The sequence below is a fragment of the Amphiura filiformis genome, chromosome 1 (assembly GCF_039555335.1).
Source record: "Amphiura filiformis chromosome 1, Afil_fr2py, whole genome shotgun sequence".
NCBI lineage: Eukaryota > Metazoa > Echinodermata > Ophiuroidea > Amphilepidida > Amphiuridae > Amphiura > Amphiura filiformis.
The window spans coordinates 62,817,913-62,836,827 of record NC_092628.1 but is presented as its reverse complement, the minus strand read 5'-3'; the positions used below and the strand labels follow the sequence as shown (position 1 = coordinate 62,836,827).

Sequence of the window (18,915 nt, the reverse complement as noted above, 5' to 3'; positions counted from 1 at the left end):
CTTTAATAATATTTGTTTTTAAAAAGCTGCTACCCAGGGAAGTATCTTGCACGTATAATTATGTTATCGTGGACCTACTTCAGTTGGTTAAATCATAGATTATAACATTTGTTTGATAATCTATGCTTAAATTTATGGTCGTTTTGGTCTTCAATAATTATCTAAAACTTTTCATTCCAGAATTGCAGAAAGTTACGACCTAATATGCTCAACATGCTAGAAAGTTACGACCTAACATGCATGTTGTAAAAGTATTAAACTGAACAACCAGAAAACCCAAAAATGTTAAAAACAGCGACAAAAATTTGAAATTCATTCAATGATTTGACGTCATTGCAGATAAAAGACGTATAGCCTACAGCTTTTAGTAGATAAAACAAACCATTAACAAACACTATTTTTGTTTGTGTGTGGGTTTCCTTTTACATTATGACTATACTATTTTTTTTTTTTAAGTATGTGTATATTAAATCGGGTTTATTTTTATTTATTCCTTGGGCATGTTAGGTGCAGGCGAATTAATTCACTCGAAACCCTTGCAACATATGAGAGTTGAATTCAATTAGGAACTGAGGGAATTTCGTATCAACCGTGATCGTAACAGATTGTGCAGGCCCCGCATACTCTTCGCTTAATGTTGTTATTGACGATACGGATAATGTCTTTGGATCTAGTATAAACACCTCGTCTGTTGAATGCAAATTTCCAGTTGTTTGTTAGTTTCTATATTTTACATCTTGGTTTGTTTTTCACAGGGTGATAGTGAGGACGAGAATGTGAAGAAGGCATATGCAGCTTTGATGACCTTTCATATTTACCAGCCTACTACCGATGAATTTGTTAATTTTAAGCGAGAAATAAGAGAAATGCGATTGGCCCAATTTAACTGGACTATGCCCGAAGGCGAAGACGTGAGTATTGCATAAGTGTTTAATGCTGTATGACTGTTGAATACGTCGGCGTTCAATGTCATCAGATTTCTTAGCATTTTATATCTAAACACATACGATTCTTGTCACTTGTGCCGTGCAAATTATGGAAAAATATTTACATTATATTCAAGAAGATGCATTATATAGACATGCAGGGTGTCCCAATCTGATAAATGACAGATTCCATCAATCCATTATAATTTTGTGTCTACTGTCCTATCTGTTAGCGAACGTCTGCTTAAAAGCATGGCTCAGCACAGCTTTCTAGAAAGTGACCTTCTCAAAAGGCAACTAGTTTTGATGAGGTGTCATGCTTGAAGCCATTTGTTTTGTCCGGAGAGTATGGTTGAATATTACCCCCTTTTAGCTAAACGTTGGTATAGCCTAATACGACAAATAATTTAAGGGATCGGTACCGTAAAGGCCGTGTCATACACACTCACTAGCAGAGTTCAATCTTGGCTAGCGACTTTACGATATGCTAAGCAAGCGACTTTAATATCGATCAGATATCGACAGTCGCCTTTCCGATAAGTGACGGAAGTTACGTCACAATAAACGCTACACTTCTTCCGATTGCCTAGTATGATATGGGTATAACGTAATACACGCAGTTTGCCATTCCTTATGTTTTCTTAATTTCCAGTATGGCTATTACACCAGTGCGATGCACGACGCAGTTATTCTCTATTCATTGGCCGTTAATCAAACACTAAGTGAAGGCGGTGATATACTGGATGGACTCAATATGACTAAAAAGATGTGGAATACAACATTTAGAGGTACAATATCAGCGGACTCATCTTATGTATTAGAAGGCAGAATGATCAATCAGTGAATAACAGCAGTCAGGTTATTTGGCGTTAGAATTCGGTTCATTAATGTGTAGCGATGCGAGTTTCGGAGTTTGAGCCATAAAAACAATAGCGGGCAAAAACAATATTGTTCAAGGTTGCCTTACGGGGCTACAAAGAAGCAATTAGCGCTCAAAATTATAGTGATCAAGTTTTAAACTATAAATTAGCCCCCAAAAGAAGACAGTGCCTGACGAATGAAGGAAATTAAGACATACATTTTTTTTTTAAATCGATTACTGTAACCGTGCTTTCTTGCCCTGATATTTTCTTATTGATACTGGGCTAAAAAAAAACCCACCAAGGCCACAAGCCTGGCAGGACTGAAGTCGGAAATGCCCATAGTGAGGACTTGCAACTAATAGAGTTCCCAATACATAATGGCCCCGCAGGGCAAGAAAGCAAGGCGTAACCTTAATGAAACGATTATGTATAACCTAAGTAAACTGACTATACATACATGCTATACACGGCAGTTTAGTTATGATACCAGTTTGGTTTTACAAGGTATGCAAGTTGTTGCTAAATGTTTCTAAATGGTTTTAATGGTGTGTCTTAGGCTACAACGTTCAGCGAATTCTTGTTAAGTGTGCTGAGGCTTGTGGGCTTATGCCGGTGCGTAGCGCTACTGCGCGTTTGTGGGTTTTTTAAATAACGTTAATTGATCAAAGGGAACCACCCACGTTTAAATCAAATGGAAATAGCAAAGAGTACAATTGATTGATTGGTGTTTAGTGCTTTGAAAAAGGACACGTTCTCATTCACGTCAAGTCAGTTATTTAAAGTCCTTATTTATTTTACCAGCGAAATGTAAATTTGTGAAGTGGTTGATGATATAATAGAAATAAAACATACTTCTTGTTAATACTTGCATCGGAAATTATAGAATTTAATAATCACTATTTAATTTCATGCTCTAATTCATATCAATAAAATTATTTCTACTTCCTACAATTCGCCGTTAACATTTAATTTTGAAGGTGTATATGGTGAAGTTACAATTAACGCTGGCGGAGAGCGTGATGCTGATTACTCACTCTGGGATATGACTGACACTGAAAATGGCGAATTTGAGGTGAGAAACAAATAAACGAGGGTCATTCAAAACGTGCCGCCTCAGCCCTCATATGTCGTATTTCTTAATTGGTTGCTTTCTGACATTTCCACAACAACATACATGACATATTTTAGATATTACGATTTCCAAATCTTTTCTCATTTGCTGTAGGATAGCAAATCCATAAATATCGGGAAAAAGCATAAATAAATGTTTCACAGTACTCAAGTAATGATGGTAGAGACAGAACTTTCTGAATGACCCTCGTAGTATTAATAAGATTCAATTATCAATAACACTGAGTTAAAGTGGACACTACAACGAGGGCGGCAGATCTTATTAATAAAATAAGAGAAAACATCATTTAGCTTGGTATGATGACTTATTTGCCTCTAAAGCAAAGTAGGTCGTAATATTACTGTTGCTCTGTGGTCGTAATTGAACAATGAAATATTTATAATATTGGACGGTTTTGAGTGTGGTATACGAGAAAATAGGCCATCCAATATTATTACTATTATATGATGATCAATATTAAGATTTTTCAATGATGTTTGAGTGCCAAAGTACTAAAAATAAACATGTTGGTGTCATTCGGAAAGCAATCGTATGAGGAGATTTATTTACAGCATGCCATTTTTAGCAGATGTGGCACGGCCCCGGTTTGGCTAACCGTATTTCAACCGTTAGTCAGTACAAAGCAATAATTCAAAACCAGTACCAGTGGCGTATATCTAAGGATAAGGGAGGGCAGATTACAAATTTGGAATGAATTATAAAGTTTTGTGTACGTTAAACGTGCACTAGTAAACCACTGTCAACGTGAAAATGCAGGATATATTGGCGGCGGCCCATCTTGGCCACCACAGCCTGATATTTAGAATTCTACATGTTTTTTTTCTGTACGGAATAGCCTGGACAACATTGTTCAATGGGATATTGTACTCCAGAGGACAGAACAACCAACACATTATGTTTATTATTTATTCGTAACCTCAAAATTCAATTTGTGATACATATAATTAAATGTAGCGTCATATACATATTCCTGATGAGTATTCTGGTTATTTCAGGTGGTCTACAATTACCGAGGTCGTTCACTAAGTCTTGAGAAAACTAACGTGGACATTGACTGGCCTGGTGCAGCTAACGGACCGCCACCAGACACACCTGAATGCGGGTTTGATGCCAATAGCATCGCATGTTTACAAGGTATTGAAACTGAGTAAATGTCATTTACAATTCACAGATTGCGATTTCACATCACGGATAGCGCCTAACGGCTAACGTCGTACGGCTCACGTGTACTTTACGTTTAAAAATTACTCTGTCATGACATTCAAAGGAATTTCAGAATGTATGCTACAATGCCTTTGCCGCGTTGACAAATCCATTAAAAAAATCAGTTATTGGGGAAAAAAAGCATATCATGTTGCTAGTGATGTTATTGAGACACCTCCAATGACGTCACAGATGTAGATATGTACAGTGGCGCCGAGAGGCATTACGGGCCAGGGGTAAAATGAACGCACGGGGCCCTTTTTACGGCCCCTGAGGTCTCTTTTCTTTGCTTTTATGGGCCCATTAAGGTATGCTTTCTTTATTTTTAAGGGTCCTATGTCTTCGGCATGCCCTCTTGTCGGCAGCATTGGATCATATGTAGATGAACAAAATGACAGCGACGAAGATAGCACAGCTTTTAAAAGGTCTCTCAATAGGACAAAACTGAACAAGAAAAGCAATCTGGTGTTGTGTACGGCATCCCTTGCAAAGACGGTGACTCCCTATACATTGGTGAATCTGGGTGCAAGCTCGAAAAGAAGCTAACAGAACATAAATCCAAAGCGGCCAGTTCCAAGTCAGCTATCAAGGAACATAATTGACAGGAACAAAGGGCATCATATTTACTGGGAAAACGTAAAAGTGTAATAGAGAGGGAGTCTAAGGACTTCCCTCGTAGGGCCCGTCGTAGGGTCTTGGAAGCAATCAAAATTAGCGCTAAAAAGTGTTAGTTAGACAACGACCCTGTTTGGCACAACGTACTGATCCCCGGAACCAAGAGGGCGCTACAACATCTTCTTGTTTGACGTCATCTACATCTGTGACGTCATCGGAGGTGTCTCAACAACATCACTAGCAACAACAAATCTTCAGAGCAATATCATCCGCTGAAGACGCCGGTTGACCCGGTGAAAGCGCTCCGGTGAGTGTACCACATTTGAGTAGCGTAGAGGTATAATTTTGCTTTGTCTGTGTAATGTTGTCTTTTGTCTTTGTTTTACAGAGGGCCTGTCTCCTAGTATCGTTGCAATAACAGTCGTAGCTTGTGTTGTATTCTTGGCACTTGTTATCAGCATTCCGATATATCGGTAAGAAATCGTTTTTGGTTAGTAAGGCTTGTGGAGTTTTAACTGATCGGTATTCCACAACAGATTATTATATTGATGTTCTGATAGTGTGTGTAATGACTAATAAACTAATACATCGTTTATATCGTCACTCTATTTAGCGTTGAAATAATTGATTGACATTTTATAAATATTTTAGAAAAATGCGTCTTGATGCAGAACTGCAAAGAATGTTATGGAAAATTAAATGGGATGATTTATTATTTGATAGCGTAACAAAATCGACCAGTTCTTCTCGGCCGTCTTTGGTAAGCGAATCAGATTAATGCTATTAGGTATATTGTTCCACTTGCCTTACCTACCCGAGTATTATGGGGACATGCCAGGCAGTGTTTGCCATCACCTTAAGAGGTTGTCGTACCATGCATGGTTGTTACCTTGTCACCCGGGGTGGGTACTTGAATTCTCGCCGGGTACCCATGCTCGGCCCGAAAAAAGAGAGACTAGCACTAGTCTCGGTACATCAAAGGAGCATCAAATTCACCGTCGTCTCTTCTTGTCCCGCTAGGGATATCAAACTCACCTCTTCTAGTCTCCATAGGGGGTACGAATTTTTTTTATTTTCAAAAGTCACTTCTGGTACAATAATTGTCGTATTTATGCACTTGGTCTTATTAGCGGCCTTTCACCCAAACTCACGGGGGAAACTACAATCCAGGAAAAAATAGTTGGCACACTTGCACTAAACAACTGAAATGCGTGCCCTATCAAAATTGGAGAGGCGAGTGAAACATACATCATACATGCAGTGTGAACAACAGACTACCCCTATATCTCACCCTTCCCCACTCCCCAGGGGCAGAAGTGTGCCAACCTTTTTTTCCTGGATTGTAGTCCCACTAGGGGTATGTTTTATAGAAATCTTGTCCCGCTATACATGTTAACGATATTTCAAAAAATTTTGCTTTGATCAAACCAGGCTTCGCTACAAATAACAGATATAGACAAGGATGATGAGCGACAAATATTTGCTAACTTGGCGACGTATGAGGTAAACTTATAAAAATAAAGTTCTTATCAGCCCCACCTTAGTGACGAACATTTTGAACAAATGGGCCACGATAAATTGCCTATTATTTTAAATACGAATATTAAAATATTTGAAGAAAAAATATACTTGTATCTGAAGTAGTTCATATCAGTCCTACTACATATCAGTCCTACTACGGTCTTATTGAAATATCTAAATGTGCTTTTCAAAATTATTGTTTCATTACAGAATAGGCTTGTTGTGGTAAAACGTGTAAACAAAACAAAAGTAGACCTCTCAAGAGAAATCTTAATGGAATTAAGGGATGTAAGTATTTTGGGTAATTATTTGTACAATGAAATATTGCATATATACAAAATCATAAATAAAATGAGTTTGAAAATTGGAATGACATCACTGCGCAGATAGTTGTAAAGGTGAACCGTAGAATAACCATAAGCATTACTCAATTATAAATGGTGGGAGGTTTGAAAAGCGTGGACGCAGACGTGCAACAGGTCACCCATTCAGGACAAAACTGGCCGTACTAAACCGAAGTTTATGCTTTTGCAGGTACGACAACTAGAACATGCAAACATTGTGCGTTTTGTTGGCGCATGCGTCGATGCACCAAACGTAGCAGTGGTTACGGAATATTGTCCGAAAGGTAGTCTGCAGGTATGTTGAGTGAATATATTATGCATCGCTTTAGAATATGAGCAAAAAAGACCACAGTTTAATAAAACTTTATTCTTTATTATGTTTTGATGAGTCCAAGTGTGTGAAAATATTGGATCCGAAACAAAATAATGATAAAGTTGGATACGTTACGCCCAATATTTATTGGTCTCGCTATGAGTTTTAAAATATTGCACTCGACTACGTCTCATCCACTATTTTTAAACTCATAGCTCGACCAATAAATATGGGCTCAATCAATCCAATTTTATATCAAACTTGTACTTTACAGGATGTTCTTGAAAATGATGCCTTGAAGCTGGACACTATGTTCAAGAACTCACTTATGATTGACATGTTTAGGGTAAGTTTACGTTACGTCAAATACGTTAAAGGCAATAGTTTTTTTTTTTTTTTTTCTTACACTACGAAAAAAAATGAGATTTACTGCGCACAAAAAGTATCCGTTCACTTAAAACAAAAGCAATACTACAGATACTAAACGGCACGATGAGAAAATTCGGCACGATGGGATTTTCTTTCCCTAAGTTATACCAATTTGAATGAAGAAAGAGAGCTTTTCAAAGGTGACAATTTTGCCGTTTGAACACTCCACCATTGCAAGGAGAGGTCACCACTCCTCATGCACAACGAGCCTGTTGTTACCTTTCCAGTTTATATAAATGCACATAAGACAGAGGAAAAGGTTATTGTCTAACTGCACATCACCACAATATGATACCACCGCGTCTCGAACCCGCAACCTTGCACTCATTAGTCGAAGCCCCAGCAACGTAGCGTAGCCTTAAAGTATGAGGGACAAAGCCAAATGTGAACGGTACCCCAAAGAGACAGAGTGTATGTATTCGTTCCGCTTATATAATGCTCATGTGCTATACTTATTTTTGCTCTCACACCAGGGTCTTCATTTCCTACACGGAAGTGTACTTGGAGTTCATGGTCGGTTCAGTTCATCTAACTGTGTCATCGACAGCAGATTTGTTCTAAAACTCACCGATTTTGGGCTTCATAGATTCATGGAAGGCGCACAGGATGGAAGTGACATTCAAGCCGAACTTAAAAGTGTGTACAATGTTGGTAAACGTTCATGGAAAAAGTCTTTTATTGTGACAATTCTAGAAACAATTTATTTACACGAGCTTTTGAAATATATTACTTGCCTACTGATATGAATTACGTATCAAGTTATGGGTAATCATATAATAATTTTACAATTTACTGCTAACACTTTATTTTCATAAGAACTGTTATGGCGGGCACCTGAGTTACTCACGAATCCGGAAGCGAAACCAACAAAAGAAGGTGATATCTATAGTGCAGGAATCATCATGCAAGAAATAGTGTTAAGAAGTGGGCCTTTTGAAAAGGAGAAAAGCCATATGGAAGTTTCAGGTTGGTAATTCGTTAACAACAATGTGAGATAAGAAATTTATTGATAAGTATCATTTTGTACTTTTTTCATTGTAAGGGTTAAAAAAATGTGATGTTGTTTTGTGCTTGTAATACCAAAGTAACTATTCCAGATATTTTTAATAAGTCTATATCCTTTTTGTTTGTTAGAGGTCATTATAATAAGGTAAGGTGTGTAAATTTGACTTACACGCGCAGCACATACGTGCTTTGATTTATACGCGGAGTATATACGTTGTATTTCTCCATAGAGTTGTGTGTAAAATCTCCCCGTACAAAAGAGGTTGCGATTTGCATCTATGATACAAACTTTCTCGCCTCACGCCCGCACTGCGTTTACGTTTACCGTTTAGTTATGCCTCGCGCGGTTCATGCAACGTGACTATTTTTGTCCAATGTCACATACTTAAATTCCACGTGATCCATATATATATGCTCAAAGGTAGCAATTGGATCATTTGAGCTATAAAGGTTATTAAAAATAAGCCCATTCAGTGAGAAGGAGCCGTTATTGAATATTGTGTGATATATTTGGTTAAGGCGATATAATACCCTGATTTTCATCAGTACCCATCTTCTTTTTTTGTTGCAAATTTACGAAGTATATAAATATGTTCATCATCTCATGTCCTGAACTTATAAAATATCTCTACATACAAAGTGGTTTTAAACCATTTTAGAAAATCATTTTAGCCCTATATATTTTTTTTTTTTTTTTATCCTGGTAACTGAGATGTGTGTTTCATAACAAACCATAATTTATTCTATTAAACATGTCCAAGTAGAATACATGAATAGAATACATTAAATCCTTTGTTATACTATCTATAGAAATGTACTCACTGATTATAACACTGAATAAATTAAATAGGCCTAATCTCTTCCACATAGACAATTTAATACTACACCATGTATGTATCTTCTATAATGTGTTATTAGGAAAAGAGATTAAAAAATGCTATAAGGTCATCAAAGGTCAGGTTATAGGTCAATTGGTTCAGGTCAAATTCAGGCATCAATTTTGAATACATGTGATAGTCTGTGATATCATACATGTCATAATGAGGCATCAATTTTGATATTTTGTCTGTTACTGGATATATAATGGAAATGTGTGAGGTGGATATACTAAAATACCTTGGGATGTAAATGGTGAGTACAATTTAGATTGCTTAGTTGAGATGGATTGGGCAAATAAATATAAAATAGTTACCAAAATCACAAAAATTAAGCTTACGGTAAACTACCCAATATGGTGGTATAGGTGACAAGAAATACAATTTTTTTCAACATTGCTGTAGTATGGTTGTGGTAACCTGTTACCTATGGCTTAATTAAGTTTCAGTGACATAGTGTTGCAAGTTCAAAATACAAAATATAGCTCAACATTGAAAATAGAAGCATTTTAACCGGTTCGTTTTTGATAGTTGTGGAGCACCAAGTTCATGAAGTCATAAAAGAAATCAGGGACCACTTATTCCCATTTTACATATGAACATTATTTCCCTAATGTGTTAGCAACACATATCCAAAATTTTAACGAAATCCGTTGATAGTAAGCTTTCCAAAATGAAGGGAATTTAAAACATCAGTGATGTACCACTTTTTGGCTTATACCATTAGAAGCATGTACGCGTCATTGATACTGATGCCACCAATTGAACGAGAAGATTTGCCTCTTCATTTTGCATACCACTTTGTCCAATTTCTTTTCTCATTTCTTCACAAAATGCAAAAAATGCAAAAAAAAAATGCAATGGGTGTAGTACCCCCTTAACATCATGAGACTGGTTTTCATTTAGAAGCCATCAGGACATCACTTTTATGTCTCAGACAAAAATGGACTCAAATATTTCGTTGGTATACAAAATGGCATTAATGATGCTTTTATTATTTTAAGACATTCTTCAAAAGCTAAAAGCTGGAACTTCTCCGCCATTCCGACCGGTAATCTCCGACGACGCGTGTTCAGATGAAGTGAGAGAAATGATAAAGAGATGTTGGAGCGAAAACCCGGAATTGAGACCAAACAGTAAGGCCCTTCTTTCAGCTGGAAAGGCACTAAATAAGTGAGTTTAAGACTGAATATGTTTTTGTGCATTTAGAGCACCAACTTTTGTATCTAAAATGCTCAAATGAATTGACACAAGAGGCAACTTTGGGTCATGTCATAGATAAAACCAACAAACTAAGATAAGGTAAATTATGGTGAGCTGTCCATACGGACAATTGCAGCAACAATCCAAAGGAGCTTCATTTTATATATATTACTATTGTTTTCTTCCTTTTTGTCAATCGTTCATAATGAAAAAAATACCGAATGAGCAATTTGTAAACTTATCATTCATTTTAAAGTATTCCTATAAATTTGTTTGTGTTCATGCCTCACGGGATCATCGATAGTGCCTATATCCGGTACTCAGCTTGCCGATTTTTACAATTCGCTCTCGCTGATACATTATAAGTATAATAAGGCGCTCGCTCAGTTGTACATGTAAGCGATAAAAAAAGTCGATGTATTAATTTTTTATTTTTATCTTTCAGAGGAAAGAAAAGTGGTAACATTTTAGATAACTTGCTTCAACGAATGGAGCAATATGCTACTAATCTGGAATCATTGGTAGAAGAAAGAACATCCGCCTTTTTGGAGGAGAAAAAGAGAGCAGAAACATTGCTTTACGAAGTTCTGCCCAAGTAATATAACATTAGCTATTCATAGCTTATTGAATTATTATAATTATTAAAGTTTTAAAAATAAACCAGTCAATGCGCTCCGATGTTGGTATCCAAAGGGTAGAGTATATTTTAGAAGGCGAGAAATCAGTGGTGTAATTATATATTTTATAATGTTACTATAAAATCAATGCCAACGTTTGCCATTTTTATAACCGCCAACGCAGTATTGCAGGTAACAGTTATTGATCTTTGCCCGCTCCCGGGCATCTCGTCATGTAATTTCAGTAGAATTAATAAAAAGCTACAACTCGTTTGTTTTTACAAGAAATCAATTGACAATTTATAATTTGAAACGTTAGAACAGTACATTGCTTCCAATGATTAACGGATACATGTATTACTTTAATAGATCTGTTGCAGACCAGTTAAAACGAGGCAAAGCTGTGGATCCTACGGCCTTTGATAGTGTAACTATATTTTTCAGTGATATTGTCGGTTTTACCTCATTGTCTGCAGAAAGTACACCCATGCAGGTAAGAGGTACAACGTTTTTGTTAAATTTTAGTGTGCGCATCGGACATGAGTTTTGAATGTCTACATCTGCCTAATTAAGAACAAACTATTTTCTCAACATTAATAGTAATTTTGAAATAGGTATATTTGCGACATATGCATGTGATGTAAACTGGGCTAAAAAAAAATTATAATTTTTCACAAGGTCATATCTTAAAATTCTGTCCATAAAAATGAACCAAAATTTCACACAGGATTACTTCAATACTCTATGTCAGTAACCAAGCAGTTCTCCAACTGACACAATAGTAAAATGCACTGGCACGAAACAGCTTCCTGGACCACATTCACAGGCGAATAATTGGCACCCAGCAAAAAAAAATCTGTGATTAAGTAAATACGTGATGGAAGTACACTAAGCCAAAAAAGAAAATTACTCACAGGATTACTTCAATACTCTACTCTAAACACATGTCAGTATCCAACTGACACAACAAAAAAATGCACTGACATTGAACAGCTTCCTGGACAACATTCACAGTCCAATAATTGGCACCCAGCACAAGAAATCTGTGAGAATGCGTACAAGACCTTACATATATGATAATTTCCAAAGAGTAAGTGGAATAGTGTGGAACGGGGCTGCTTCTGCTTTGCACACAATTTCTCGGATTTCTTGTGTTGGGTGCCAATTATTGGGCTGTGAATGTGGTTCACTAGGAAACTGTTCCATGTCACTGCATTTTGCTGTTGTGTCAGTTGGACAACTGTTTGGTTACTGACCAGGGTTAAGAGTAGAGTATTGAAGTAATCTTGTGTTAAATTTTGGTTCATTTTTATGGACAGGATTTTAAGATATGACCTTGTGAAAAATTATAAGTTTCTTTTTGAGCCCAGTTTATCTTTTGTTAAGTCAAATCAGTTCTAACATGTCTAATGGAATAAAGTTTGTATGCGAAATTATTTCCAAATCTTTACATTCCAGTTCGATACTTTTATTCGACGTCGATTATTCAACCTATTTCCATTCTATTTTCCAGTCATTTTTAACATTTAACGAATGTTTATTGATGTAAAATGGGTTATATAAATATAAATAAAATTGATTTTTCGTCAACAAACAGTCGTTAGAAGATAAAAATTAATTGGAATACATTGGATAAGAGACGACTAGAATATATTTGTCTCTCTCGACAACTTATTTTGAGAATTTGACAGTAGTTTTTTGATTTAGACCCGATATTCTCCTATAACTAACATTATCGTAGCATTATTTTACTTCTATCATCAGGTTGTTGCGTTACTCAACGATTTATATACATGTTTCGACGGCATCATCGATAACTTTGATGTTTACAAGGTACGATTTTGATTCCTTTCAATGCTCAGTTTTGCCTTCCTCACCATGTGTCCTCTGTCCAGGAAACCGTACAATGTGAACTTGGTACCATATCGCAGTGTCTGTTATGTTGTTGTACTAGCTGCTCTATTCCTTCAAAGTAATTATTTATTTCATCTTGCTATCTTTTTTATTTTCATATATTCAGCAATGTTCTTATTAATTTTGTATAAAATAAAGTATGTTGCAGCCAATGATGTCAAATGCTTTTTATAAGTCTACACTCTAAATTTCAAGGATTTAAAATAAATCCCAAGGGACTGTGATTAGGGACCAATCAAGTGTTAGATTTAAAATTAAATCTTTAAGATTTAAAATTAAATCTTTAAGATTTAAAATTAAATCTTTAAGATTTAAAATTAAATCTTTAAGATTTAAAATTCAAATCTATAAGATTAATTTTAAATCTAAAATTGATTGGTCCCTAACTACAGTCTTAAGGATTTAATTTTAAATCCTTGTAATTTAGAGTGTACGAATATAATAGTTGTTATCATTCTATCGACTGTAGTATAGCTTTACAAGTCGAGTGATTAGATACAAATCAAAGTTTCTTGTCTTTTAATATTTATGAATTTCCTATGTACAAAATACAATGTCTTATCCGTTTTCTTATCCTGTTTTTGCATGCAAATTTTAAGCTCACAAGAAATACATAAAATCTGTGAACAATTTTAAAACTCTGTCATATTTTTAAATTTCAGGTTGAAACAATAGGCGACGCGTACATGGTGGTATCAGGTTTACCGGAGCGAAATGGTAATACGCATGCGCGTGAGATAGCTGGCATGGCACTCTCTCTTCTCCACGCTGTGGCTTCTTTCCGAATTCGTCATAGACCAGATAGGCAATTGAAACTCAGGGCTGGAGTACACTCGGGTAAGAACACTATACATTTTAGGAACAAATTGGCAAATATGATATATTGCTCAGATATTGCAAACAGTTCTACTAGAAGAAGTCATGATAACCTGTCATGGGAGAACGTACGAGCGTGTCCTAATGAGATATGGTACTTGCCTTTGGTACATCCGCTGGACATCCTAGGAGCGCACATTGCTCGCCAAAAGTGTTGGGACGCTTTCATCAGTGTAATATAAATGAGCCCCCCCCCCCATACCCTCTAACCTTTGAGTAGCTGAACATGGAAAAATACATGGGATACTGTTCAGCATCTCGTGTTTAGAATCATGCACGAGTATCCTCTCTTCCTCTGGAGGACAGCATCTCATGTATATAACTTGGGAAGGTTGGGAAGGTTTTGGCCGTAAAACAATAGCGCTCAAAAACAATATTGCTCAAGGTTGCCCCGCAGGGCTACAAAGAAACAAATAGCGCTCAAAAACAATAGTGATCAAGCTTAAATTATAAATTTGCCCCCGATAGAGGGCAGGGCCTGAAGAATGAGAGAAATTAAGGGGTAAAAAAAAAAGATACAAAGAAAAAACATCAAGGTCGCAAGCCCAACAGGGCTGAGGCCGGAAACTCCTATAGTGAGGACTTGCAACTAATGGAGTTCCAATAATGGCTCGCAAGGTTAACCATATATTATCGACAGCCCGTCCCCTATTTTTTAAAGCAATGCGCAACCTTAATGTAACGTTGACCAACAGAGGGCATATCCCGTGTATTTTTGCATGTTCTACTTATTACTCACATTGGGTGCTCGAACAATGTTGAAATATGTAATGTTGCTCATGAGCGCTAAGCAGTATTCAGCATTGACTGGTGTAGAAAGTGGATGGTTGGGAAATGAGTGAAGGGATTAGGGTTGACACCAAACAAGTGATATTTCAGTACGTTCAAAATAACGGAAATTAGGTCATAACATTACAGCTTTATGTATTTATGTGGAGTGCGTATTGGAACAATATATTTATATATAAATGAACATGAAATCAAGGCCATCAACTTTTTCTTGACATTATCATCTATATTATCTATATTTTAACATTCATGTCGTGTCTGGGGAAGATAACTGATCTTACGATTTTAATGCACATAAAAACTCAATGTCTGGTGGTAAAATATCATGTATCTGTAATAGTCCAGGTAATGTCTGTCAATATTTGCTCAGTGCAATGTCTGATCCACTCAGACCCATTAATTAGCCAATGTAACCTTAACGCCCGGTAGCCACGGGTGTTTCGCTGGCCCGGCCAACGAAACCGTGGATATGGTATCACTTAGGGGCGCACACCACTAAATAAAGTCCCATTGAAATACACGTAGATATACATGAAAGTAACTTTGTTTTTCTACCCCATGTAAAACCATTTTTCATATTTTAGTCGCATCAATGTCTTAAATAAAGATGAAATTTTAATTAGAAATAGGTTTTTTGACACAAGTTGAGACTAACTTTTGAGATACGAACCCCTGAACAGCGCCATTCCGAATTTCAGCCGACACTAGCGCCTCCTTACCGGTTCCGGCCATGATATTGTTCCGAGAGCCTATCGCCCATGCACATTCGTTTCGGAACATTTTCTGAACGGATTTGTAATGTTGAGCTCCTATTCTATCGTTTTGGTGACATTCAAGAGTCACTCAAATTCGGTTCCCTCGGGACGCCGATATATTTCGCATAGGTGCTATTTTTTAACGGGACTATGAAGGGTTACACCAAATGCGGAATGATTTAGTGGTGTGCTGCCTTAGGGTGCCATCATTGCATCTCGTGGGATGCAGGCATGCGCTGTGGATATATCATGTAATATATTGTAGTATGGAGGATTGCTATGGTAAATAATTGAGTTATGTTGCAGCCATTAACGTCAATCTGTTTTTGAAACGGGGGTGGGGGTTCAGCCTCAATTGTCCAAAAGTGGCTGAAAAATGGTAAGTTTGCCAAAAGAGATAAACGATACCCATTTTCTTATGTTTTGTATTTGCCTATGTCTCAATTAAAGTATTGTCAACTTTGGCCTGATTATGTCAAAACAATTTTGTTACATGAATCCTGAAGGTTGTGTTTTCGAAATGCACTAGGTCATACCGTATTACACCATAGTTATATCAATATGCCTATGTTAGTACCAATGATTTTTATTTTCTATTTCTTAGGTTCATGTGTAGCTGGCGTTGTAGGGTTGAAGATGCCCAGATATTGCTTGTTCGGTGACACTGTTAATACGGCATCAAGAATGGAATCTAATGGGGAAGGTGAACAAATAATAATATTTGGTCTATTATGTAGCCAATACCACCGTCCTAATCATATTTTTTTATTATAAATATGCCTCCTTTAGTCAAAATTCTTCAAGGACTAAAAACTTATGGCCTTTATTTTGGCTTACAAGAGTATTAAGAAGTAATTCCACTGCATTGCATTTTCTATTTCACAATTTTCACAAAATCTTATTTTTTTGCTGCTTGGGGGAGCCCGTGGTCTGAAATGTACTCTGTAGGAGCATTGAGTTCCTGGTCTAAAAAAAACACACACTGTAGGCTATAGCAGCTTGTTTGAAAATCGACTTGTTTTTTCTTTTTCTTTCTGGGAACACCTGGTCTGTAAAATGCACTGTTGCAACATATTTGAAAATCACAATCTTTTCCGGACAACCCCTTGCCTAGAAAGTACACTGTATCGGTCTGCATGAAAATCGCATTTAGTTCCGGAGAGATGAAAAGGGCACTGTAGCATCATATGAACTTGAAAACAGTAATAACTGTCAATAGCGGTTTAAAAAAGTTTTTTTTTAAAGTGTGTATGATGATGATTTTATGTACTGATATCTTGGACTATTTTATAATTTACATTCCAGCTCTTAAAATTCACATCAGTTCTGACACAAAGGAAATATTAGATAACTATACCGAATTCCGGGTGCAATTACGAGGCGAGGTAGAGATGAAGGTAAATAAACACATTATATAAATATATCAATAATAACAATAACCAAAGCAATAACAGCAACAATATAAATTACAATAACACCAAAAGCATTATTATAAATCAGCAACAACAACAGGGGTTCGAGCATATTTTTGTTCCGGTGTACCGAGATATTTAAATCAAAATGAAGACGAAATTTGCTATTTAATGGGCCGATACGCGCGAAGCGGGCAAAATGTTGCGATTTTGACTCAAAACACGGTGTTTCTGTGTTTTTTTTACAGGGAAAGGGCAAGCAAACGACCTATTGGTTGTTGGAACAAATACCGTCGCAATCTGACTGTTGATGGAACTAGGATAAGTTGGAACATGTGTTTGGGAAGGCTTACGAATTTGGGAAGGCTCATAATGCAAACGGATTTACTATTATATTATGTTTGTACAAACAGTCACATAATTTGGTCATCAGTGGTGATCAACAAATAAGTATTTGATCAGTGGTGATCAACAAAGTATTGCATAATCATCGGTGATCAAACCAATATATTTCTATACTGGCCATCGGAGCCACAAGTTAAAAAACGATGCTAACGAAGACAATTTTACGAAGACATTTTTGGCCGTGGACACGTCTCATCTTTTATTCAAGTGGGATTCTTGCTGCAATCATCAAATCTGCAAATATATTCATTTATCTATTTATTTCAGATTAATTAATTAATTAATTAACTAATTTTTATAAAATTTATTTATTTATTGTTATTGCCATGTAAATACCTACCTCACACAACTTTGCACAATTCACATATGCACCTTGACTGAATGACAGTAAAATGCGCATTATAAGGAGTAATTGTTCACAATCAGGTAAAATTATAATTGAAGTGATTTGAAACTAAACTATATGTCAGATCGTTAATATTTGTGGTGTATTATGGCTTCAGAGTGTTTTCCAGCATGGCGCTTCCAGCATGGATTTGCAGTGGCGTACCGTGGCCGCTCCTACACGGGGGCTACAGAAAAAGTAAATTTAGCTGCCCCCTTCATCAACAACCCGAAAATTGTGCCCCAATTTGTTTTTGATGGTTTGAATTTTTTTTTCATAATTTCATTTTCATAATCTTTACGCCCTTTTTTTCTTTGATAATTCTTTTTGCCGCCCCTTCTTCTTCCGCCGCCCCTTCTTTTTTGCCGCCCCCTGCTTTTACCCAGGGGGAGGGAGCTTGTGCACCAAAATCCCACCCTAAAATACGCGCATTACGCGCATGTAATGAAGTAAATTACCCTTTCTCCCATCGTTTCTTAATAAGCCCCAAACGTTAAAGACTAACATTTTCTATGATTAGAATGTTACACTAGGGAATAATGTAAAGTTTAATTGCCAATCAAATGTGTGACTTTCAAGATACGCCGAAGAGCATTGGTATAGTAGTATTTATCAAAATATATCCTCTGTTAATTAGTGATCATTTTGATGTGGGTTTGCCATGAGAAAATCAGCTTTTAGATTTTGTCGCTAAAAACAAATACAATATCACGATTTTTTCTCGATACCGGTTAAAATGGTGCAGTTCAATACCGCTTCTTGCGCAAAACTGGGGAGGAACCGCTAGAGTATTTTTACAGATCATGAAGCCTGCATTGACCAGTTGACACTGTTCGTCGTTCTTTATCCACAGATAAAGATTCTTCGTGGAACTTAATAGTGGTAGCAAGAGTAACTAGTCCGGACTGCGGGGAGAGATTTGTTGTCGATTCTTCCGGTATTGCATCACAAATGTATCATCAACATAACGTTGACGCTTTTTTTGGTCCGACATGTGGTCCTCAAATAGAAAGTGTTGCTGATTTGGCTGCAGCTTACAATATTCCTTCACTTACTGCAGGAGGAACCTCTAGTTATTTAGGAATTAAAGAAAGATTTAAAACTCTCACGCGGACCTCGTATGTTTGGTCAACTATTGCAAACAATCTTATTGCCTTATTCTAATCCAACGGTTGGAGTACAGGTGTGGTGTTATGGTCAGACGAACCACCGAATCATCTCATAATCAATTGAAAACGATCTTGTTGAACCAGGAATTGTAATCAAAAATTTGACATCTTGGAGAGTAACGGTGCTACTGGTGTCAATTTGTCCAATCTAAAGTGCCGAACAT

At 36.6% G+C, this 18,915-nt stretch overlaps 1 protein-coding gene across 1 annotated transcript in view; it reads left to right on the top strand.

Moving 5' to 3' along the window:
• LOC140150566 (atrial natriuretic peptide receptor 1-like) overlaps positions 1-17,708 on the top strand; it is a 49,337-nt gene extending 31,629 nt beyond the window's left edge. The window contains exons 3-22 of the mRNA XM_072172604.1: positions 756-911; positions 1,579-1,714; positions 2,767-2,861; positions 3,917-4,055; positions 5,128-5,212; positions 5,391-5,499; positions 6,171-6,242; positions 6,471-6,548; positions 6,795-6,899; positions 7,192-7,263; positions 7,820-7,982; positions 8,163-8,312; positions 10,231-10,399; positions 10,875-11,024; positions 11,416-11,539; positions 12,811-12,879; positions 13,623-13,797; positions 15,985-16,083; positions 16,686-16,777; positions 17,041-17,708. Of these exons, the coding sequence (XP_072028705.1) occupies positions 756-911; positions 1,579-1,714; positions 2,767-2,861; positions 3,917-4,055; positions 5,128-5,212; positions 5,391-5,499; positions 6,171-6,242; positions 6,471-6,548; positions 6,795-6,899; positions 7,192-7,263; positions 7,820-7,982; positions 8,163-8,312; positions 10,231-10,399; positions 10,875-11,024; positions 11,416-11,539; positions 12,811-12,879; positions 13,623-13,797; positions 15,985-16,083; positions 16,686-16,777; positions 17,041-17,103 (2,301 nt within the window). The 3' untranslated portion in view covers positions 17,104-17,708. The remainder of the gene's footprint in view (positions 1-755; positions 912-1,578; positions 1,715-2,766; positions 2,862-3,916; positions 4,056-5,127; positions 5,213-5,390; positions 5,500-6,170; positions 6,243-6,470; positions 6,549-6,794; positions 6,900-7,191; positions 7,264-7,819; positions 7,983-8,162; positions 8,313-10,230; positions 10,400-10,874; positions 11,025-11,415; positions 11,540-12,810; positions 12,880-13,622; positions 13,798-15,984; positions 16,084-16,685; positions 16,778-17,040) is intronic.
• Positions 17,709-18,915: the final 1,207 nt, after the last annotated feature.